Source organism: Papilio machaon, chromosome 21 (genome assembly GCF_912999745.1).
Source record: "Papilio machaon chromosome 21, ilPapMach1.1, whole genome shotgun sequence".
NCBI lineage: Eukaryota > Metazoa > Arthropoda > Insecta > Lepidoptera > Papilionidae > Papilio > Papilio machaon.
In genome coordinates, this window is record NC_060006.1 from 1,684,688 (window position 1) to 1,711,652 (window position 26,965).

General features: G+C 32.8%; 2 protein-coding genes across 2 annotated transcripts in view; one reads left to right on the plus strand and one right to left on the minus strand.

Moving 5' to 3' along the window:
• LOC106709879 (flotillin-2) overlaps positions 1-26,965 on the minus strand; it is a 179,334-nt gene that overhangs the window by 104,984 nt on the left and 47,385 nt on the right. The window lies entirely within an intron of this gene.
• On the plus strand, positions 4,963-20,222 carry LOC106709875 (glucose dehydrogenase [FAD, quinone]). Its single transcript, XM_014501778.2, has 5 exons — positions 4,963-5,049; positions 5,734-5,954; positions 17,036-17,553; positions 17,832-17,977; positions 18,520-20,222. The coding sequence occupies exons 3-5, from the start codon at positions 17,301-17,303 to the stop codon at positions 19,975-19,977; spliced, it is 1,857 nt and encodes a 618-aa protein (XP_014357264.2). The 5' UTR covers positions 4,963-5,049; positions 5,734-5,954; positions 17,036-17,300; the 3' UTR covers positions 19,978-20,222.

Here is a 26,965-nt window from a genome sequence, read left to right on the forward strand (position 1 = left end):
AAATGTATAAGAATATATTTGTGTTATTTAAAATTTGTTTTATTAAAGCTTTGAAATCTCTTAACATTTCAAAAAAAAGTATTTAATTTTGATATTATCACTTAAATAATATGTTCAAATGTTAAAGCACATTAAATTATGTCGACAATATAATATAATTGCTACTTATATAAATTGTTTTATTTTTAACTAAGAATTTGACAATTTTGTTGACCAGAAAAAAAATTATAGAAAATTCGAACGTGCACCGCCATCTAGTTTAAAAGACGTATGCACTCCTACAAGAGAACTCTCTGTTGTCGAGAAGAAAACCTTCGTAAATTTTAATTTAAGTATAACACATTAGATGGCGCTGTTTTACATCATCCATTTTTCTTTATGATTAAAACTGGTAGGAAAGCACTTAAGAAGATGACAAAGATAACAATATCCCAAGATAGTTAGAATAAGTTTTTTAAATTCTGGTAACTGACGCACGCGACTCCGGAATTAAGAAAAAAACTTAATAAGTAGCTATGTGTTCTTCCAGACTATGTTCTATATCTTTGCCAAATTTCATCCAAGATCAGTTGAGCTCGATCCATCCATCCATCTAAACTTTCGCATTTATAATATAAGTACAACGGTAACTATTGTTACAACAATAGATAGAGACTATCAGAGTTGGAATCATTTTGGGTCGATGCGCAACTCTAGTTATTTGAAATTACATTAAACATAGAAGAAACTAAATGTGTACATTCATTGAATAACATTACAAAACGTATGCCTTTGCAGAATGAACACTTTTTTTGTGGCTCAAAATATCGTGATATGCTCTGATACAGACCAACGAGCATAAAAACAAGTGGTTTTGCCAAAAAAAATGATTTGTGGAAATATTTCATTCAATAATTAATGGACCATAAAACCTGTTTTCGTTAATACTTATTAACATTTAGTACAATAACAAGTTAACTAGCAACATAAAGATAGAAAAATTAATATGGCATATCGCAAGGGATTTTTTTACCCAATTCACATGAGAGGTTTTTAAAGGTACGGTACATTTTTAAATTGTAACATTGTGTATATTTTGTATACATATGTCCGTTCTCATGTCCTCATGTAAGTTAAATGGCTTAAGTTATTTCAAAGTGTGGTTTCGTATCATTAAGGTACATACAGTCATAGTTAGTCGTGTCACTTGTTTGTTTTGGCAACAAAAGGCTTTTTACAAAATACAAATAGCGACAAATTTGTGTTTTCAAGTTAAGTATTGTTACACCAATATTAGTAATTTATTTTACAAGTATTACACAATGGTACATAACACGTAAGTTGCTTACCGCATTAATTCAATAGACAGAATATAGGCTGGTTGAATCAGTACTGCGCGAGTATATCAGTAATTGCCGCATGCAATGGACAGGTTCGAGATGCAGTCGACTATGCACTTCCTTGCGTTACATAAACAAACCGCAACTCAGACTTACTCTACAGTACTATCACTGCATCGTATACAGAAGAACATAAATATAATCTCGCAATTAAACGCAATTGTTATTTTTTATGGACGATAGAGGGAATGCTTTTTGAACGTACTACGTAGTAAGAAGAAGTCTTCCTAAGGAATAAGTTGCGAAAAAGTTAGGGGTTTTTTGTTCATTATGTGCGCGTAAAATTACTGTCACTCAAAAAAAAGAAATAAGTAATAATTAGATTACCAATATTCTTTATGTTGAAGAGTGAAATCCCAGAATGTATATAATAAGCATAGGTTGCATTTTGTACAGTCACAAATTTACATAATATACAATAAGATAAATTAGAAATTCATCTATCTCTAATCGCGGAAGCTAAGGACTTTAAATAGGAATTTCTTCCCAACTTCAAAAGACATGAAAAAATATTTCCCACATCCAAAATCTAGAGAATGTACACTCACGGAACAGTGCCTAAAAAGATATCAAACGCGGTCATACGATTAACTGAGCCATGAAACGAAAAGAGTTATATATCTCAAGGAATCTTATTAATGTAACTTTTTTCGCATGGATCGTACAATTCTTGACGCATGTCTTTGTTCTCTATTAAAATTCTTCTCACACGGCATTGCGTACCTGGAGGGAAGGAACAAAGTTTCACATCGGAGGCAGCAGTGCGCGGCGAATCACGTACACCTCTTATATAATCGAGTAAAATTCAACTCGATTGCACCACAATCGATAAGAAAAAAATCGATGAAAAGCGCGCGCTTGTTGACATGGAGTCGTTTAATCGATTATTGTAAGCGTGTAATGAAAATTAGTTAAAAATACTACTAAACTGAAGCATCTTTGTTCTGTATAAAAATCCATGTTCGAATACTGGCTACAAAATTTCACTAAACAAAATCTAGATTAGTAATAACGATATAAATATCTGGATAGAGAACTAGACTGATCAAGACTCATATGTTTTTAGATAAAACCTGATAAAGTTAGCTTGAGTTTCCACTATCGAAATTATTGATACTTAAACATAATGTGAGGAACAGTATTCCGTCAAATGACTAGACGCAATCGAGACGCGTAACGTGTGTGTCAATACAAAGTGACTCATTAGGTAATGATTGTAGACAAATGTGTAATTTTGTATGTCTTCTACATAGTGTATTTTTACCACATACAGTGAAGAGAAGGGATGAAGTGTTGACAATTTTACTATTGACAAACGTTTCAAACTATCTAGGAGGAAGTAATGTGATTTTTTAAAAAGCGATCGGGTTTTTAGTTGATTTTTACTAAAAAAAAGATTTAAAACGCTTAAGATACCTTTCAAATTATTGATATCTATATATATAAAAGAAAGTCGTGTTAGTTACACTATTTATAACTCAAGAACGGCTGAATCGATTTGACTGAAAATTGGTGGGCAGGTAGCTGAGAACCAGGAAACGGACATAGGATAATTTGTACCCCGTTTTATATTTTTTATTCCGCGCGGACGGAGTCGCGGGTAAAAGCTAGTTTAAATTAAAACAACGTGATTTATTTACGTTCCTTATTAAGATTTTTTTTTCTTACATTTAATCATTTTTTTTAAATTTTCCTCTGTCTATGCGCAAGTCTAACCTTGTCCCATGTAATCTCTGCAACTGCTGTACCGATATTGAAAGGAATTATTGGAAGGTAGCTGATGTGTAAGCGAAAAACGCTATTTTTTTATCTGCGTTGACGAAGTTATGAGCTACTGCTAGTCTAACATCAGACTAACGTCTAGTCTAGTCTAACGTCTAACACAGGTCAGCATACCTAACCTTAATGCAATTTCCCTATGCTTATTTTTATGTAAGATTTTTAATTTCTATCCGTCGTCATAGATATGATAAGTGATGAAGGGAGTAAGATCACATGAATGTAAGTAAGAGACGGAAAGCTTCGCAAGCTGTTGACGTAAGCGTTGCATTGTATCCCCGCATGGGCACTTTCGTTTTCTGGATGAAAGTAAATTCACTTCCTCGCTGTCAGCTTTGACACACTTTCTTGCCGACGGAAGTTGATTTTATTAGTTTAAACTATACATAAAGATCTACAAGCTAAGTAAAGCGCATTTAAAATGAATTTGTATATTTCATTTTAATTATATGATAATCCACAAGCACGAACTTTTGGAACGAAGTTCCTTATCGCGCGTTGTGAAAGGGGGCTAGACGGAAAAAATTCTTACGAAAAGTTGTCACGACACTTTTTGCTATAGTACGTATGTTAACGACGAATGAGCGCTACGTCACCATGGCAACGACGTGACAATATTATAACGAAAATTCATAGAAATAAAATGTACTTCTTGTGAAGACTTAAGTTTTTTATTCATAGAATAAACATTGGTTCCTTCACTAATTAATTGAAAGGAACTTCGTTCCATCCGGGTGTCCCTTGACACCTCTCAAGTTTATTTTTATTTCAATTATATTGGATAAGAGAAGAGAAAAAATGAATAAGAAGAATGTAAGAAAAGGGAGGGAAGAGGAATTCCGTTGTCTAAAATAGTCTTATTGAATTAAACTTTCAACTCGTGCATTGCTCTCTCACTTTTAAACTGCAATTTCGTGGACTTCCCGTAAACATATTTATCTATAACCTCACGGAAATCTTGAATTTTCTTCGAACATCACGAGGTCAAAGTAATTGTATCACCGTTGACACGAAAATAAAATAAAAAACTGGATAGTTACAAAATCAAATAATTTAATTTATTATCGTCTCGAAATCAAAGACCTTGATATAACATGTATTGATCTGTACGGTTGACAAACATATAGAAATCGTATGTACGTGTCAGGAAGCATGTATCACCCAATATGCGGGACATGTTTCACAATCATAGGATTTCGGACGATCAAAGCCACGTGCATCAATATGTATTTATGTCGCAATTATTACGTGTTTCGATATGAAATTTTATTAATCTACATTGGCATTTATATGGTAATTCAAATAATAACCCGTCTTTACTCGTAGTAGAGTTTCACTATTAAACGATGTTGCCTAAAACTGGGTAATATTAAGAGAAATCTGTGAACGTTGGGTCAAGCAATAATTACTGTTTAAGTAACGATTAAATGAGTTTGATTTTGGCAGTAAATCTTATGCCATAAATCACCCATTAAGAAGAACCTCTTGATATTTTTTAAATTTCCCAGTCACTCTTTTTCATCAGCCTTTAACATCCTTTTTTATCACGTTCTCTCTAAAGTTGTTATAAAAAAACTGATAAAAGAAAAGTTAAACCTGTTCAACATGAATCGACAATCCTTTAGATACCAAAAAAAATATTATAACACCAAACCTCATTATGAAAAGATCGACAGCCCTAACTATTGCCGCATCCTACGCAATCGGTAGAGCACACGGCACGCTATCGCCTAACCCTGTCCGAAAAAGTCGACCCACATAAGGCCGTGGCCGTAACACATTACGCCGTCAGCGTGGGGAGGGTTGCACCACCACGACCGGCCGGTGTCAGTTGAAACCGCGGAGTCGTATCGCGTTGCCGCGAACTTTCCGAGCCGCAAAGAAATAGAACGTCCGTTACATTTAAATTTGTTTTATCTTTAATTTTTCAATGTTCTTTATTCAAAAATTATGTTTTATTTTCAAATTTATTAATTTGTCAATATAATAATTTTATTTTTTACAAATTAATGTATTTTGTTGAAATTATTTTAATAGTATTTTAAATGTGTTTATTTGGTATTTAAACACACAATTGTTGGAAGATTCCAGAACAAAAGCGTTTTTTTTGTAAAATCAAATCATACGAGTCTTTACTCGTGTGTACATCAAAATGCATTTTTAAATTTAGACAAATCGTTTTATTTTAATCTTTATAATGAGTTATGTCTTTTAAAGTCCGGGTCGATAACTATTTAACGGCACTATTATGTACCTGATTAGATAACACTGCAGTTTGTAAAACTGTTGCACTAATTTCTTATTGTCAATGTATAATATTAATATCATATCCTAATACCAACATTACAAGAATCTTCAATTAGTTAATTATGAGTACCTGAACAACAAAAACAAAGATTAAATTTTTTTTGTAACTTTAAGAGAATTTAAATATAGCAGGCAACAAAAGACAGTAGAATTTGTAATTTTTTTTTTATTTTTATATATGTAATGTTATGACAATAAAAAGACTGGCAATTAATAATTGACAGCCCTTTTTATTAAGAATAAAAGAGCAAAATTGATTTGTCATCAGTGTAATCCATTAATGTTGGTGAAAACGTGAGAGAAGTGAATCAAAAATACAGACGAATTTCAAAACATAGCGACGATTTTGAAAGTGTTGTATCATCAGTGATTATATACGCATTATACAAAACTCGTATGAATAGTTATTTAATAATAAAAATAGAACATTATTCGTATAAAGTGTTTTGGTGCAGTGCGTTGTGTAAGCGGTGAACCACAGCCATGAAAGTAAGTTTACTTGTCTCTATTGAGACGTAATATGTGCTAACTTTAAACTCAAATACAATATTGTTAGCTATTTAATATATTCTGTAATTCCATAATTTAAAAATTTAGTTTATTTTGTAAATCATTAACACTTATTTATTTTAAAATAACAACATTATTTATTTATATTACGATATTTAAAATATTTGATTCAAAAATTTTAAATAGAAGTATTCGAATTATTATGTTATTAATCGAACAGTACTTTGATAGATAAATTAATAGTGTTGTTATTACTCGAATCAATGACGGATATTTTGGTTGCATACGGGGAATCGTTTTGTCAGTGTAAGAACGGCTTTTTAAAAGTCGTTGTATGCAATGTCAAAAGAAATATACGACAATAGAAGAATGGCTTATAATCCAACTGTGTCTGTCATGCTGTTCTTTTTATAAATATCAAAGGTGCAATAAGCTAACTTGTATGTTAACTTGAATTTTAAAAAAGTAATTAACATTTAAAAGCTTTTTTAAAAGATATGATATTATCAAAACATTGAAACCAAGTTACTTTGGTTCTGGTATTAAAAAAAACAAAAAATGTTTTAACTTAAAATATCTAGAAAAATTAGTTATGGTAAATAAAGGAGGCAAATTGTAAAAAAAATATTTACAAATCTCGATATTACTTCATAGACAACCGCGAGGACTTAAAATTAAGCGCCGTATGATTGCATAAAAAAGTACCTATCACATGTCAAGGTCTCTGTATAACAAGGTCTGAAACCGGTGGTCATTAGTGCCGCTAGCCTTATATAATGTAATGACGAAATTACTAATTACATAGCAAGTAATTATCTATTGATACATGATCAAATTCAATTCATATCTAATATATAAAATTCTCGTGTCACAGTTTTCGTTCCCGTACTCCTCCGAAACGGCTTGACCGATTCTCATGAAATTTTGTGAGCATATTCAGTAGGTCTGAGAATCGGCCAAAATCTATTTTTCATTTTTTTTTTTAACTGCGCGCGGACCGAGTGGCGGGCGACAGCTAGTTATCTTAGAATATCAAATGAAACAAAAGAAAAAATTGTTTCATTTTCATTCATTTGTTTTTATAAACCAAAAATACAAAAAGCAACCGTTGTCTGTTCGCCTAAAAGGCATTTACAGCTTCATCAGGCTTGAGGTGGCCGGGTGCAGATGGGGCTTAGCCTTAACCTCGTTTATGAGTAATTAAGCTCCAGGGCTCCCGCAGGAACTTCTTTTTTACTTCAACCATTATTTTATTTCGTTGTTACCTCATATACGAGTACATCCGCACCAAGGCGTTTGTCTACCTTAAGTTAGGAGAGATTGGATGACGTCACACATGTAGTTTTGTCACCAAGATTGCTGTACCTTGAAAGATTATTTAAAATCTGTCCTGTAACATAACTCAATTATTTCAAATAGTCTTTAAACACTGTCACTTTCCTCTTCCAATATGTTTCTCTCGTTATTCATTGTTGCTTCTAAATGCAACTCATCCTCTGATGATGCAATGTTTATCCCATTCACAATCTCTCTTTATAAAGTTTACATAACATAAAATCTATTCTCCTAAAGAGTTTAAATGAAAAGGACCCCGATTGAACTATGTCAGAATAAATAACAAACAACATCCGGTCTTACAATCAACAAAACATTTAGATTATTAAAGTGTGTGGCAAAACTTAATTCAATACACGGAAATAGTGACTTTACAATAGCTTCAATTAAATCTTTAAATGATTTTAATTTTTTCTCCAAAAGAATTATTTAGGAAACAAATGAATGGCTTTATACTCGACTAGCTGTACTCCAGCTAGTCCTAGGCCACTTAATGAGGAACACAAAATACGGACTGCTGCAGCTCATCGTGCAAGGAAAGATCACAGGAAAGCGAAGTGTGGGTCGAAGACGAACATCCTGGCTTAAAAACCTGCGCCAGTGGTTCGGAAAGAGTACCCGTTCGCTCTTCAGAGCCGCGGTGTCAAGGGTACAAGTTGCATTAATGATCGCCGACCTTCGAAAGAAGATGGCACTGTAAGAAGAAGAAGAAGAATACTCAACTAGCGGTCGCCCACGACTTCATCAGTAGTGAAAAGAAATTAGCCTATTAAATTAGCCGAACGACCGAAGTAGAAACATCATAAAATACATGTGTATACACATTCAAATGCTCAAGTTACTGCAACACGCATCAAATCAGCTGATCTGATGCGTGTTGCTAAACAGTAAACACGGTGTTGGTAAACAGTAAACACGTTAGCATTACATCGTGTTGGTAAACACGCGCCGGCGGGCTAATTTGTAAGTGTTACAAAATGACAAATTTTATAAAATCTCGTTCTATTCTCGTGTTACTACATCGAGATTAGTTTATACGTTTCTCAACGAATTATACATAGACATTATACAATGACCTATAAGTTTGTTTTGAGATTTTTTTAAGACGAAGACCACTGTCGAAATATTTAATAAGATGGTCAAAATAATTTAGAAAGAAAATTATAAACATAGATCAAATATTCATATCAAATATTTTTATTTTGTGCTTATTATATAACATAAGTGAGCCTAATTTCAACTTTTTAATTATTTTTTTAAAGCAAAAGTTGGCAAACGAGGAAGCGGCCACCTGAAATCGCCAAAAAAGCGAAGCAACCGCTGCCCATAGACAACTGAATTTGCAGATACGTTGCCTACCTTTAATCAACAGAGGAAGGAACACACAAAGAATCTTCTGAAAAACCGCCTTCTTTTGCCCATTCCTTTCCATATAAGAAAAGGGTGGGAAGGGGTAGAGGACTAAAATTTGACCTCCGACACGCATACTCGTCAGACAAAACACGGTATTACTTCCACTGTACGCCTGTCTTCTGTGTGGTCGTAGTATTTCACCGGTCGAGACTGCTCATTCGTGCAAAAGATGTTACTGCGGCCTCTACCACTGTTAAAACAGCATTATCAAACACGAAAGTTTGTTTTTATATTCACAACCTGCTTTCGAGTTTCTATATTTTTTTTTTTGTAAATACATCAAAACACAAATATACGTGTTTAAATTAATTACTTAGTTTAGTATCAACGACAGTATTACAATCGGATATATTTCTTTTACTTTTGTATGTATATAATTAAAAATATTAAGCAATGATAAATAATATTCAAACTTCTTAAACATTTGTAATTTGGTTAAATTATCTTATTACATTATAATAATAAATTTACATTCATAATGAATATTAACATTAAATGCGGAAGAAAAATATTTAATAAAAACTTATTTATTCAATTTCTCTTTCGAACTTATTATAATAGAAAATCTCGATTATTTTTAGTAATACATTTTAAATGTATGGATTAAGTACGTGATATTATAAACATATTTAATTTCCAACTCGAACTTGTATAAGTCGCGTCGTTGACACAAAACCGAATATATTACTCTTACTAATATTACAAATGCGAATGTTTAGATGGATGAATGTTTGTATATCCAGAACAGCTCAACGGATCTTGATGAAATTTGGCATAGATTTAGAACATAGTCTGGAAGAACACTGAGGCTATGTGCCATTTTTATTAATTTCGCGCGGACGAGTCGCTTGTGACAGCTAGTTAACAAATAATTTAACAAACACGTAAAATTTTGACATCTAATTTGACCGTTCACGCGACACTTAAGATAGGGGTAGAAAGTCATAGGATGAAAACTATAGTGATTTGTGGAAGCCAACATCTTGTGAACCAAATGCATATTTTCACATCATCAAATAAATACACACGAGTTCCAAAAAGCAAAAAAAAAAAATATATAAATACAAACATGTTTTTACGTAATCCGAGACATAAAAGTGTTAAATATTATTTCATTTGCATGACGAAAAGCAGTTAGTTACGTTGTAGCTAATGTTTTACTATACACAAACTTCGCTCTATTGTAGAGCTGGCCAGTAACAGTTAGCAATAGTATACAAAAGTGTGAAACGAATCATGTAAATTAGTTAAAAGTTTCAAAGTGAAATAACGCTGTGACGATGACGAAATTTTCTCTCAATCTTTTTCTGGCCTAAAGTGAATTATTGTATTTATGTTTTGAGTTTCGAAAATCTCTTAGAGCAGCAAGTCCATATTACCAATTGAAACCATTAAAAATAAACCCATGTTGGGTCATCGTTGACATATAAACGATACTTAATTATTAAGTCCCATAATCTTTGTATCTAAATCTATCATGATACCAAAAATAACATAAAGTTTAACTCACTTCAAGCGAAACTACAAAAACACTAGTAAAGATCAAATGAACGTTCAAAGTGAAGTCCAATCTACAAATATCAGAGTATATTTCGTTATAAATATTATCGCTTAAAGATGTAGAATAAATCAAATCAAAGAATGATATTTACGAAATATTCCGAGCACAGATACTCTCATCTTTCAACAGTAAAATCTTGCGGAAGATATGAGAACAAAGAGTGAACGATTGTGTTAATGTTGAGAGTTGCCCAACGATGTGCATTGGCAATATAACAAGAGTGCGTTCAACAGACCTTTTTCATTGTAACTGACGTAACGTCCCATTAAAGGTTTGGCCAAGCGCTGGTTGACTGTCTTTTTATTTGCAGTATAGTGCTATTCAAACTTTATGGCTCACTGCTATCGAGGCGCTGTATGAAATACAATATAACTGAAAATTTCGACTGCAGTGACATTTGATTGACACATGTTTTCATCCCTTACGGGTTGAACCTTTGAAACGGCTTGACCGATTCTCATGAAATTTTGTGAGCATATTCAGTAGGTCTGAGAATCGGCCAACATCTATTTTTCATACCCCCCCCCCATTTATTTATTTTTTTAACTGCGCGCGGACGGAGTCGCGGGCGACAGCTAGTATACGTATATATGTGTCGCACAATCGAATCCAGCAGTTATGTAACAGAAGTACTTGGATACGGGGGAGGGATGCTTTAATTGAAAACTTCGCAAAAATTATAAATCTTCAAATCAGACCTAATGAGAACATAAACTCAATTTTATTCTAATGTTCATATGTTCTGTTTTATAGATAGGTGCCACAGGTTACAGTGTCTGCGCCCGCGAGTTAATCTGAACAAGCACTAGCATCAAAGTAAACAAGTGTAACGTATCAAATCAATAATCGGAAGAAAACCGTGAAGACGGTACTCATTCAGTTGAAAGTGAAACCAATCAGGAATGCGACTACGTAAGCCCTGGCACGTAATGCAAATTTGACTATACGTATTTTTTATCACAATTTCTTTTAATACCTATCATTCAAAACGTACAATTTGTTGCCAAATATTGAACTAAATATCTGCTGTTATTAAAAGTCTTATTAAACTTTACGATACGCACGTAACGATATGCACGAAGATTTTTACGTAAATTTTTTTGAGTTTTTAATTTGTAAATTGAATGAAAGAAACGCTATATTAATGTTTACTCTATCCATTAACGTAATCCATGACAGACAGCCTGTGATAATTTTTAAATACGTATAAGTCATTACATTTTTTCGCTAATGTCTATCATTAATTAGGTTAGTGTTGAATCTAGCTGAGTAACTAAGCTAGACAATGTTGCAATAGTTATATAACTTGTTACCATGGTTACGTTTTGAAATGCAAACATCGGTAATATCATCATCGTTCAAGTTACAATAAAATTGGCCCATCAGACCGGAACATGCCCAAACTGAACAAAATCTGTATTATTTTTTGTTATAAAATGTGGAAAACCTTGACCATTGCCAATCTTTTTATTAAGCGTCAGGTAAACGATCAATCTTTTTGTTAGATTTTACTTGTTTGTCAAATTATTTTAACACTTGTATATATTTGTAATATTTGATGGAATATATCCAGAAAACAAATTTGACACAACATTTGATTCTTTACCAAATATGTACTTTAGTATATGACATTAACTGTCGCCCGCGACTTTGTCCGCGCAGAATTAAAAAAAAATCATAAGTGGCCCATGTGTTTTTCCAGACTATGTTCTACATCTGTGTAAAATTTCATCAAGATCCGTTGAGCCATTCTGGATAAACAAACAAACATCCATCTCAGCATTCGTATATCTATATATATAAAAGAAAGTTGTGTTAGTTACACCATTTATAACTCAAGAACGGCTGAATCGATTTGACTGAAAATTGGTGAGCAGGTAGCTTAGAACCAGGAATAGGACATAGGATAATTTTTACCCCGTTTTCTATTTCTAATTCCGCGCGGACGGAGTCGCGGGTAAAAGCTAGTTTATAATATTAGTAAGATGTAAGATAAATGGATCCATTTAAAACAAAATATCCACTCTAAATATTCAGCCAGTTATTATCCAGAGCTTTTACGTCGTCGTTTGTCGAATAAAGAAACACTTTAAATACATTTATGTATAAAATACATAGTTAAACGTCAGTCTATACAATTTCTTAAATGTAAACATTATTTCTTGATGACCATGAACTCAATATGTTTTAAAATGAAGAAACCTGAGCGAGAAAAAACGAAACCTGTCAATTGGTTACAAAACCTTAATATGCCTATATTAATTATATTATTAGCATAAAGTATATGAACCATAGGTGTCAATTTTAACTCAGTTTTGTATTGGTCAATAAATATGTGCATAGATTTTGAAAAAATTCTTGAATAATTTGAAGTGAAGTGCAAATTTATTTATTTTCGTTTAACGGGTTTATTTAAAACATGAAGACATTATCTATAGTAATAATAATTAATAGTTTGTATTTTATTATTATTTTACAGATTTATTTAGTTTAAAATACGATCCAAAATCTAACATAAAACAACAATAACATACAGAAGTCAGATATCAACTTTTATCTCAAAGTCAGTACTGTAAACCTTGTAAGTCAGTACTTACAAGGTTTCCGACGCGGCTTACCATAACATCATTAGTAAAAAAATCATTAAATTGCAATTAACATACATAATTATAACAGAAAATAACAATTAATACGTACAACCCCAACCTTTAAATCTTAATAATATTATAAATGCGTTTGAATGGATGTATGGATGTTTGTTTGAAGATATCTCCGGAACGGCTCAACAGATCTTCATGAAATTTGGAATTGATGAAGAACATTATTGGAAAAACATATAGGCTACTAATAAAGTATTTTTTAATTCCCCGCGGTCGGAGTTGCGGGCGACATCTAATTAAGTCATACGTCAAATTGACCTAGTTTTTCTACTTTATATCGAGTAGATATGCGTCATTCCACTTGAGGATCATGGTTTTGCCCACGCGTAGTAGTTACCAAATAATCGCATACTGATCAGTGAAGTCGTTAGCTGTCATGCACATATAAAAGGTACGTAAATGGAAATGTGCTATAATATGCACGTAATATGCGGCATATTGCATCGCCGGTTATCACTAACACGTAATGTTCATGTTATGTCATTACATAACATGTACTTAATATGTAATGTATACACTTTGTCGTTTAGATATTTGATGTTTAGACCACATATATAATGGTGTACAATTACAAGAAAGAGCCTCGTTAGTACCCCTGCCACGATGACAGAGACCATCCTTTTTTGATGCGATAGAGTACTCATTAACACCCTCATATCTTTCTGGGTAAAACTATAACCGTGGTAGAGACCGCAACAACATCTATTGCACGAATGGACCGGCTCTACCGGTGCAATACTACAACCACATAGAAGACAGGAGTGAAGGAGAAGTGATTCGCCCGATGAGTGTGCGTGCCGGAGGCCTGAATTTTAGTCTCCTTCCCTTATCAAAGATAGGTAACGCATCTGTAAATACGATGGTCCTATCCTAAAAAAACTATCTTTATCTTATAATAAAAAAAATATAAAGGTCTAAATTACCAACGTAGTAATAATAGAGACTGATTATTTGTACACCGTATAAAAAGGGATGTAAATAGACAGTTTTAAGTTTTAAATCTGTGTATATCGTGACTTATTAGGCAGGACACAAAATGAACGAGGTCCACGTTCCATCTAGGTCAGTATGGGTCATGGCCGTTTTTTATCTTAATGTAATGTTAATATCTCCAATTAACATGCCACCGACCTATCAATAAAGGTCGAGGCACACTGGACCGGGCCTACAGATATTGCGCAGAGAGCTTATGTAACAGAGAAAGTGTTTTCGATGGCCTTCACCCGCTTTACAACTGTGCCGGGTTACGATACGTCTTCGCGAAGTTTCTTACTTACGGAATGTTAGTTTTTACGATTAGTGTAGTTTTACGCATTTTACACAAATATTTGTAGAAACAATATACAATTTATAAATACTTCAAAGTACCAAACATAGCAATCGAAATTGTTTTTCAAGTTTATTTATTGCCTTTCACAGTATTACATATATCGCAAAAAATGACCGGGTGAGACTGACAAGGTTACGTTGTACACGGATTTATACGTTTTAATATTTTTTAACCTTGCTAGACTATAAATTAATTAAAAAAAATATCATCTTACTGGTATTATAATTGCGAATGTTTAGATACATCTTGATAAAATTTGGCACTGATGTAGAACATGGTCTCGGAGAACACATAAGCTACTTGTTACGTTTCTTTTAATTTCACGCGGACCGAGTCGCTGGCGACAGGTAGTCTTTGATAAAGTAGGTGTCTTACTTTTCTGCTGACATTAAGTTTGCCCTATTAACATTTTGTCTTTAAAAATTTTTTTAATTTAAATAACTTTATGCATACTTGCTAATATAATGCATTAATATCAATTTAAGTTACGTTTTCTCGGACGCCAACATATGAAGTAAATTATGTAAACACATTCTTAAAATTTGGTTACGATGACTAACATTTCTGCTGACCCGTTTTGTCGCAATACAGATCGTATCGTCATGTATACAGTCGAAAGTTCGAAAGACGACCTTCACCCGAAGACGGCGGATTTTTACCGACAAACTGGTTTTCTGTTACATAAGATTTGTTTATCAATACATTCGACATAATCTCGACGCGTACCTATTCTATAATTGAAACGCGATAGTGAAATGAGACGATACATTTGCGTTTATGCCTGTAGCACACAGCCGCGATAGCGTAACTGAGGCTAAACGATTTTAGATTGAAAAATGACACAGGTTTAGTTTATTCCAGGGAACCATTCAGAAACTACAGAAAAAACTCTACGCTGTTTTCTTGTATTTCAGTGTTAAACTTCGCTTCGCTTCCAGTTCGCTTTCGCAGTGATACTGGCATTAAGACAAGTAACCTAATATTAAGATGGTATTTGATTTCATCATCAAATTACGGAAGTCAAATTTACTTTTAAAATTTTATATTTTAATATACATGAAAATTTTGAAATATCAAAGAATTATATAAATTTAGGAAGCGATTATATAAATTTTAGAGCACGCTCCAGGGGTACTTTTATGTGCAAAAACAAAGACCTGACTTCTTTATTATACAATGTACATAAAATGTAAGTAAATCGGAGAATACAAAAATCTATCGTTAAGAAACTAAATTATATAACATAATGAGTATGTACATGTGTGACTCAAGTAAAACGTTAACAATACAGCCACGCACGAAGTATCACATTGTCCTACACCAAGATCACGCTCCAATTATTACATAAGAATACAATGCAAACATTGTTCTTATTTATAATCTAAGTTAAAATAAATAACATAAATAAAAAAATATTTTTATATTATTTAACACTCAGTTACCTCAATAAATTAATTCATTTAAGACATTTCAACTTGTAAGGAAACCATTTAATTGTGTAACAAATTAAACTAATAGCCGAAAATAACACACTCGCTTACTCTAGTTAATATTTAAAAAAAGTTTAAATTGGAATATTAAATTAATAAAATTACTCGTATATTAGCAAGCAAATATTAACAGAAATCTTACTTCTTACTAATACTATAAATGCGAATGTTTGGATGTATTTGTTTGAAGGTATCTCCGGAACGGCTGAACATGTTTAATATAATCTGGCACATATGTAGAACATAGTCTGAAAGAACACACAAGCTACTTATTAATTTTTTTTTTAATTCCGCGCGAACGGAGTCGCGGACAAAAGCTAGTTAATTATAAAAATACAGTCGAACCTGAATAAGCAAGAATCCTATATTCAAGCTAGAATCATTGTCCGGTCCCGATGGATTACATCTATATAATCCAGAATCTCGGGTTAGAGAGATACCTCTATATGTGAGAAAAATATCGCTTGGACTCTCGCTTATCCAAGATTCTATGTCAATAATAGTTAATGTCATTTAAAAGTGCTTTCTATCGGTGGATTTTTTTTAAAACCCTTCGACAGTGAATTTATGCGAAATAAACATAATCTAAATATTTTTTTGTATCGTAAAATAAACGAATTTGTCTTATCCGTTTCGTATATTAGATAGAATCATATTATACTTGTATCTTAGTCCCTATTACATAAATTATATAAAAAGCTAAATAAATCGAGTCGGGTACTTTTAACGTTGAAAAGGATACTTCCTGATTATCTAACTAGTTGACAATTTTTAAACAATATATTATTGTCACTGATAGTGGTCTACGTTCACTTTCACGCTGCCTGCGTGACTCGTAATGCCTAGGAATTAGATCACATCTTCCGCACTGCTAGGAAATATTACCTCTCTCTTAAATACAGATCTATACAGTGTGTTACAAATATCTCTTTCACTTCTTATTATTTAAGAGGCGTAATAACAATAAAATTGTATTAAATGTTTTGTAGATTTGTGGCAATTGTTATCTAAAATATTATCGATTTACCTTTTTTTGTTTGCATCCAACAAAATTTTGCGTACTTAGAATTTTATTTCATTTGTAGAAATAATACCTGAAACAGAAAAAGAATTTTATTATATAGACAACAACAAAAAATAAAATAATTTAATAACCTATAGTTATGTCGCACCAAACGTTAGATACCGTTCAAAAGTAATCTTATTCCAAATTTATTTCAATTTAAGTGAATTCACTAAACTAATTAAAATTATTCTTCTCATATTTCCAGACGCAACAGTCGAGTTCAATAATCGTCAATCACGATTGCGATGCGGACTAATATGCTGTCTCATCGCCCAACATCTGCAAGCGATAAGAAAGCTATGCGCAGAATCAAACCCCCGGACAGAGAAAAGCAAACGATTCAATAACAAATGAATCTAGTCTAACAACAAAAACCAAAGCTATTGATTTTATTATCAAACAAGCAATCAGTAACAAACGAACCCTAGTTCAAGAAATTAGAATACAAGCATCCCAAGTTAATAAAGAAAATGGGTCTCCATGTGTTATTAGCTTCTACAGCGCTGAAGACGATCAGCGTTACTGGACTGTGGGTGATACCACTGCTGCTTGGAGCACTTACGTATCACAATTATAGTTCATACGACCCTGAAGCTAAAGTACTGGATAAGGAACCAAGGAGAGAATACGATTTCATCGTGGTCGGTGGCGGATCAGCTGGAGCTGTAGTCGCCAATCGACTTACTGAAGTCAAGGACTGGAATCTTTTATTATTAGAGACTGGTGAGTGTACTTCTAAATTAATTCAGTAAAATTAGTAATTAAACTGTCAGATTTGGAATACTGAATCTGTCTGTGCCTGTCAACTACAGAAATAATAAGAAACATAAATGTTAATTTTGAATTCTTGCCATAATATGGAATTACGTTCTGACCTATTTATCTACACACTGTCAAATCCGACTAAACTAGAAGTAGAAAATGAGTTAAGATTTATGAAAAAATATTTTCAAGAATATAATGTACAACTGGTCCGACTATGAAATTCAACCAATTTCCAGGTCCAGACGAAAATGAGATCACCGACGTGCCATCGCTTGCGGGCTACTTGCAGCTGACGAAACTCGACTGGCAGTACAAGACTGAGCCCACGCCATACGCCTGCCTCGGTTTCAAGAATCATAGGTGCAGTTGGCCACGAGGAAAGGTACCTTAATGCTATAGCATTGCTCCTGATTCTTGTATCCAGTTCCATACAATTATTGGTTTTTAAGAACTCCCTTAGAATTTTAAAACTTTTTAATTTAGTCTTATTAGTGTTATATAAAATTTAAATAGTACAACTAGCAGTTGCTCGCTACTTCGTCCGCGTGGGATTAAAAAAAAACTAGGGATATATATAGCCTATGTCACCCGGGGACAGTGTAGGTTTTCAAAAGTGAAAGAATTTTTCAAATCGGTTCAGTATAAGCAAATAAGCAAATATTTTTTTATAATATTAGTATAGATAAGTTAATGCTTATAAAATAAATTGAAGCGCCATCAAAATGCACATTTAATATTTATGTACATTCCACTTCATTAAAATAATGCAATTTTGCAAGCGTCACTACAAAATAGTTTAAGAATTTAAAAATTTCTTAACAGTAATGAATAGAAGTTTAAATGTTGTGGACTCATTCTTAATAATAACTTTGAACATAGTTATTTAGTTCTACCTTTTATTAATAATATTTCGTTACTTTACAGGTGCTTGGAGGTTCCAGTGTCCTGAACTACATGATTTACGTGCGCGGGAACCGATTCGACTTCGACCAGTGGGAGTCATTCGGCAATCCCGGATGGGGCTATCGAGATGTACTCAAATATTTCATAAAGTCCGAAGATAATAGAAATCCTTATTTATCTAAGAGCCAATATCATGGAAGAGGTGGTTATCTTACTGTACAGGAAGCCCCATGGAGAACGCCTTTGGTAGCTGCATTCGTTGAGGCGGGAGTTGAAATAGGTTACGAGAACAGAGATATCAATGGAGCCGTGCAGACTGGATTTATGATAGCACAGGGAACGATCAGACGCGGTTCCAGATGCAGTACTGCAAAAGCATTTTTAAGACCAGTTCGCACAAGACGAAATCTAGATATATCACTCAATTCTCAAGTTACCAAAGTCTTAATTAACCCAATTACTATGAAAGCATACGGTGTTGAATTTGTAAAACACGGCCAGAAGAGAGTGGTTTTCGCGAAAAAAGAAGTAATATTATCCGCTGGAGCTATAAATAGCCCACAATTACTTATGTTGTCTGGAATAGGTCCTAAGGACCATCTAAGGGAAGTTGGTATTAATGTTTTGAAAGATTTAGCGGTTGGTGAAAATTTGCAAGATCACGTTGGAGTTGGAGGGTTAACATTTCTAGTCGATAAACCAGTTGCGATTGTGCAGAATCGTTTCCAAGCATTCCCAGTTACGATGAACTACGTAATTAATGAAAGAGGTCCGATGACAACTTTGGGAGGTTTAGAAGGTATTGCCTTTGTAAATACGAAATACGCTAACAGTTCTGGTCTTTGGCCTGACATACAGTTTCACATGGCGCCTGCGTCTTTCTCATCAGATAACGGGCAAATTGTAAGAAAGATTTTAGGTCTCACAGATGAGTTATACGACACTGTATATAAACCAATTGCCAATAAAGATGCATGGACGATAATGCCACTATTGTTGAGGCCAAACACAAGAGGATACGTTAAGTTGAAGAGTTCCAATCCCTTTGACTATCCGATTATGAATCCTAGATATCATGAAGATAGATTAGACGTTAATCGTTTAGTGGAAGGAATAAAAATAGCTTTGAAAGTAGCAAACGCGTCACCTTTCAAGCAATTCGGTTCGAGACTTTACATGAAACCTTTACCTAACTGTAAGCAATTTAAATTTATGTCGGATGAATACATTGAGTGTCAAGTGAGAACTATATCAATGACGATATATCATCAATCTGGTACAACCAAAATGGGACCTTCGTGGGATAAGAAAGCTGTAGTGGATCCACGACTACGAGTGTATGGTATTCATGGACTGAGAGTAATTGATGCCAGTGTTATGCCAACTATAGTAAGTGGTAATACAAATGCCGCAGTAATAATGATCGGTGAAAAAGGAGCTGATATGATAAAGCAAGACTGGTTGACTCACAATCGGTGACAAAAGTATAAGCTTACCAAAATGTGAACTGGTGTGAAGAACTGATAGTGATTCTAAATAGCTAATTTATCTGATCATCTTAGACTTGTAAATATTGGAAAGAAATTAAGCAATTTGTATAGTTCTTCAAGAGTAATATATTGTCCAGAGGTGCTATTTATATATGGGTGGGTGAGATTTAGTAAGGCTTTACTTGATAGCATGTTATAGATTATTGACCTGGGTTTACTTATCGCAAATAGAAATAAATACAGAGCTTTGAACACCACGAGATAACTAAATAGCATAAATATTAGAATGATATAAAAAATGACATTTGAATTGTATTTTTTATCTTTTCTCTTTGCGTTGTGTGCCATAAATAACATATATCTTTTTGTTTTTTCATCCTTTGTTCTTTTATCTGTTAAGATTTATTTCGCTAAATAAATTCTCGTCTTTTATGCTCACGAAACAATCATTTAGATAAAAAGATTTTTTTGTAAAAATACCAATTAAACAAAGTAAAAAATGAATAAATTTAAAAATCGTTCATCACATCATGTGGTAACAAAAAATAATTCATAGTAAATCGAGGTAGTGACTAGAAAATTAAAAACAAACATGTAAATATTAGTTGTAAATAATCTAGAGAAATAAAAAGTTACCAGTTGTTTAATTCGTTTCATTATTTTTTTGTTTATACAATTCTAGACTGGATGTGGGTAAGGAGAAAGTTTGAGTACTCCTTCGTAAAAATTGACGGCAAAGTCACTGCACAGGAATATGTGTAGGAAAGGTAGGAATCACTTTGCATTGCAGTAGAACGATACTGGCTAATCTAACTAATAATATAAATGCAAATGTTTATATGGATGGATGGGTGGATGTTTGTTTGAAGGTTTTTTCGGAACGGCTTAACGGATCTTGATGAAATCTGGAACAGATGTAGAACATAGTCAGGAAGAACACAGGGTTACTAAGTTTTTATTAATTCGGCGCGAACAGAGTTGCGGGCGACAGCTCATAAGAAATAATGACTTAATTTCTCAGGAGAAGAATAAGTATTTAATAACAGTTACGATGGAAGGGGGCATACATACCTACATACTTCTTAAAAATACTCGTATATATTATATATACTATTCAGTTAGAGTTGTTTTTAAATAACATATTACAGATTTATTAAGTTTATAGTTTATAATCATTTGTTATATATAAATATCATAGTTAGACAAAGAGAAGTTCAACTTTTACCTTTAAAGAATTCTACGCATTTTATCCATTAACTAGTTGTCGCCCACCACTCCGTCCACGCGAAATAAAAAAAATCTAAAGCAGCTTATGTTTTATTCCATATTATGCTCTACATCTATACGAAATTTCATCGAGATTCGTTGGGCCGTTTTGGAGATACCTTCAAACAAAAATCCATTCATCCAAACATTCGCAATTTATAATATACATAAGTAAGTATAAAATAAGATATGCAAAGCATATACCAATTTTCCAGTTTTATTTTTTGAACTGCTATTAATTAAAAAAAATAAATATAAAGAGGAAAACAGCCAGTTTTAAATAATTCGTGGGTTGTGATAAACATCTGCAATAACAAACATTAACCGTGGAGTTCCGAAGCCATATCACTTACAGAAAAACATATTGTTATCTTACTTTTACAAAACAAGGGAGGCAAACGTTATGTATCTTACTAATATTATAAATGCCAATGTTTAGATGGATGGATGGATGATTGTTTGGATCTTGATAACATTTGGCTCAGTTGGAGAACATAGCCTTAAAGTTAATAGGCTACTTATAAAGTCGTTTTAAATCGGACAGTGTCGTGGACGCAGCTAGTGTTACTATAAAAGCAAGAAAAACAACAAAACAGATCCTAGGAATAGCGGTAAAACTTACTAACAAGTTATGGTGAAAATCCAAAAACAATTGGTAAATTCCAAGATTTAGATAGTTTAAATTAATAGGAAATGTCAACACACAGCCGACGAGGAGTGTTTCGGTAGTAACAAGGTCGAAATGTGCGCAACTGCAGTAATTAAAATAAGTAAATATATTTAGACAAATTCAAATATCCTTATTTATCTTAATGATCGATTTTGTAATGTCTATTTAAAGGAGCAAACGTACAACTAAAAATCTATAAAATTCCGTATTAATATATATATGTTCAGTTTACGAAAGTACACACATTTTAATTGCCTCTTTGTCTGATTGTGCAGGTTTCTTGGAATTATAAATAAACAGCAATCATTTAATAATCCAAATAAGAAGAAAACAAAACAACATCTGAAATTGCACCACATTGGTATTTTTTACGTAAATTTATATGTAACGTTAGTTTTGATAATGCTTTTAGACCCGTTTATTTAAAAATATTAACAAGCGTAATTTTTTTAAACTGGAAAAATCTACATATTATTCATCTTTACTTTTTGACCTTTTTTTATTGCAGATATCAATTTACATTAATTTAATGATGCAATAATAAAAATAAAAAATTTATACTTTTTACAATTTATATTTATCACTAAAAACAATATAATCTTTTGTTGATAAGAAACATGTTTTTCATTTTTAAATCAAATTTTTCAAAGCTTAAATTTTTTTTAAAGGAAATCAAAATATAATTTTATATACATTATAGTCTGCACTTGCAGTATAAATAAACAAAATAATTTATGTACTATACGTATATAAAAAAACAATTTTACGATTCAAATTTTCCCAAACACAAAAAATCTACATAGATACTTGTTTGAACCTTCTGCTTCGGTAATGTACTAAATTCAATATCGTGACTTTCACTGCAAAAATATGGCAGGCGCTGCATACACTAATGTATAGGTCACACACGTTAGGTTTTACCTCTATGGTAAAACCTTACAGATATAACTGGCAACCAATATTTTCATAGTACACATAATTGTACATTTAAGTCACACACACGCTATACATTTTTTATATTACAAGGTGAAAAACAAGCAAGCAGCCACCTGAATTTGCTGCAATAGCGAAGCGACTGCTGCCCATTCTTCTCCGTCGCTGCAGTCTTTTTAGACTGGTCGTGGTCATCAGGTATCGGTGACCCGCTGTACTAAGTGCCGCCACTCCTCCCTACTCTCTCCTTCTCTGTACATTACATACATACATACTCCTTTTTTGTACATTCGTGCTGCCCATAGACATACTCAATTACAAATGCGTAACTACCTTTTATCGACGGAGCAGACGGTACAGAGTAAGAGATTTCTCCTTCCTATGCATACTCCTCCGTCAAATCCTCTTTCACTTCCCATCCTTTACTTATAAGAAAATAGCTATCGCCGGCGACTCTGTCCACGCGCGGAATAAAAAAGAAACCTTAACTAATAGCCTATGTGTTCTTCCGAATTATGTTCTACATCTATGCCAAATTTCAGCGAGATCCATGCACCGTTCTGGAGATACCTTCTAACAAACATCCATCCATCCATCCATTAAAACATTCGCATTTATAATATTAGTAAGATAGGTAAAAGGAGGACTAAAATTAGCCCTCCGGCACCCACACTCATCAGACGAATATGCTTACACTTTACGCTAACCTTCTGTGGGGTCGTTATTTCACCGGTCGAGTCGACTAATTCATGAAACTCTTGTTGCTGGCGTCGACCACTTTTGCATGCAATTAAAGTAAAAACTTATAAGCAAAACCTTACGTATGTGGCCTGCATAAGGCATGCAACAAAAAAAAATTACAAAACCCTGCACCGTTTTAAAGGCTGTGGCGCACTTTATAAGTCATTGACACTTGAACCAAAGTTATCTCTTGTTACGTATTTTTTTCTTGTCATGTATTTTTTTTTGTTTGTTTAACATAAAATAAATTATAATACACTAGGTATCGCCCGCGACTCCGTCCGCGTGGAATTAAAAAAACGTACTAGGTAGCCTATGTGTTCTTCCAGATTATGTTCTACATCTGTGCTAAATTTCATCAAAATCCCTTGAGCCGTTCTGGATATATCTCGAAGCAAACATCCATCCATCCATCCATATAAACATTCGCATTTATAATATTATTAAGAAGTAAGATCAAAACTAACATAGATTATATTTTAAAACCAAATCGAAGAAAGAATCAAATCGTTAAGAAAAATTATTTACAGCTACAATTTTTTCATATTAAAATTACTTAGCAATAACTTAACTGGTAAAGTTATAAAAAACTTAAGTAGAAAAATTATTAATAAGTCACTTAATGGTTATTAACAACTTTCCTTTACGAATATTGTTAATCAAGGAAATGTCAAGGATGCTAGACAGGAAGTATTTAATTCTAAAGCTCTTATTCAGTAATTTTTCTCGTTAAATAATTTTTTATTAATTATTTTGAATTGCAAATTAAAATTTATTAAATAAACCCTATATGCTAAGAATCATCATGATCAGCTCACTACAAATTCCCACCGATGAGCACGGAGCCTACCCTAACTTAGAGGTGACAAGGCCATAGTCAACCACGCTGGCCAAGTGCGGGTTGACTTCACACATATCACAACATCACGATGTTTTTCTGCACCGTTAGAACTTCGGATAAATGTACATATGTAAATCGAAACTCGAAAAATACATTGGTACATGGCGGGATTCGAACCCAGGACGATTGCATATATAAGATTTTTTTGTCTTTTTAGCCGACTTCAAAAAGAAGGAGGTTATCAATTCGACTGAATTTTTTTTTTAAGTGTCTGGTAACTTCGATAATAAGAATGTTGTTGCGCAAATTCGGTGCTTACTTTTATTAGTCGAGTCGATATTATCTAGAATTTCAGATCACATCACTTGAATAAGATCATATTACTTTTCTCTATTTTTTTTAAGTAAATAAACGTAACGGTAACGTTGTCGTAATATATTTGACAATCGCTTTCGTATCGTCATCGTCAATTACGTCAAAATTAGTAAAATATTTTTGGTGTAATTTTGTCGATGAGGATACGACGGCAATTGTCACAAATATTCGTGCTAGGCCCACTGGTGTTACGACAATGAAGTATCTTTAGGAAAAAATAAGTCGTGTATAAAAATCTCACGCATATCTTCCACACAAGCCATCTTCTTTCTTTAGTTTTCCTCTACCTTTAAAGCCATCTACACACTTGGATAACAATTGTATATAAAAACACGCAGTCGCCTGCGACTTCGTCAGCGCAGGATAAAAATAAGTAGCCTATAATATGTCTGCGTGCATCAGCTACCATCCCGTCAAAGTCCCGTCAAAATCAGTCAAGCCATTCTGGAGATTACCCGGAACGACCTTGCGGACAGACATACATAAGTTTTAAAAATAGGTTTTTCGTTATCGGCAACGTATATACATTGCGTGTAAAAAAATTGTTTAAAAAAATTCTCTATATTACATACAGACAGTCCAATTTTTTCAATATGTATAAATAAGCAAACAGGTAACTATGGTCATCGTCTTCGCATTGACCTGTCGTGGCTTTCCTTCACAACAAATCAATGTGACATGTTTTCCTCGACTCGTAACAACGCAGATAGAATGCTATATGCTATATAATTTACTTAAGACATTGAAAATACTAGTACAATTAATCGTCACTTTAATTCTTTTTAAAAGTCTCTCAGCGAACCATGAAAAATATCCTTGAGTTAAAGAACTTCAATTTTGTTTACTCAAAAACATAAGTCATTACGCAAATTATATCAAAAATGGCAATCTTACAAGAGCATTTGTCTACAAAAAACTATCATGTCATTTCGTATTCAAGGAACATGCAAGCCATTATTTAAAAAAATGTCCTTGAAAAAGTCTTAGATGTTCAAAATGATTACCACCTTAAAAACAGTAAGTCTATGTAATACGCATCGAATCTAATGTGTGTATTAACAAAATAATGTTCGTACACAAGTGACAGGAAATTTGAAATTGTCGGTTAATTTATAGCAATATTTAGTCGATTTGTCCTTTGAACGTTTTTAGACTCATTTAAATCTCTAAAGAAGCAAAAAACTGCACAAATAAACGAGCTTTTTGTACAAAACTCAGGAAATTCTTTGGCACGATAATTACATTGACATTTGTGTAAGAAACGTTTATTTTCATTTATATTCTTTCCCTATTTCCCACGTTGTTTTTTTTTATTTAATTTTATATTGTAGTTATATATATATACAATTATTAAAATTGCAATGTCTGTATGCGTATTTCGCGAACATTTGTCTACTGTAAATCCGCGTTAGTTCCGTTATCTTTGAAACAGCTGCAACGATTCTGGCGGGACTTTTGCTGGTAGGAACAAAGTCGCAGGCCATCGCTAGTCGTAACTAAGCCGTATGCTACATACAAAAATTCTTCATGTCTAATTAATTTTACACTTGTTCATGTTTTCATTGGAAATTCAATTTTATGCAAATAAAAAAGCCGAAACTAATCGAAACTATATTACTTGAATAGCTTAAGTTATAAAGTAGTTTGTGAAAATAATTTCAGAAATAACTTGGTTACAAAGTTTAACGAAAAGGGGTGAGTTGTTTTACAATTTTCTTTGTCCGGAGTTATATAAAATATAAACGCAAGCTTACACTGCGGAAACATCTCTTCAAAAAAATATTGTTTTCTCGTTTTTCAAAGAAATCCAGAAAGATGACAAGACAGAATATTTTTGTATGGGTGTTTCGGTACTGGAAATGATGAACGTTATTTTGACGATTTTGACTCATTATTTTTTCATAGACATAATTAATACTCATAACAATGATTGTTTTATTCTGAACTAACAAAATTAAAAAAATACATCCAATACGAAATATGACATTTTCTATCGATACTAAATACAGAGGCGCAATTTTATTAATATGTATAGATGACGTAGCGCAGGCACAGATCAATAAGTTATTTAATATTTAAATTAAATACGAATTATGCTGTAAAATATATAAAAAAACATCCGCAATCTTAACTTTCATAAGGACTAGTTCA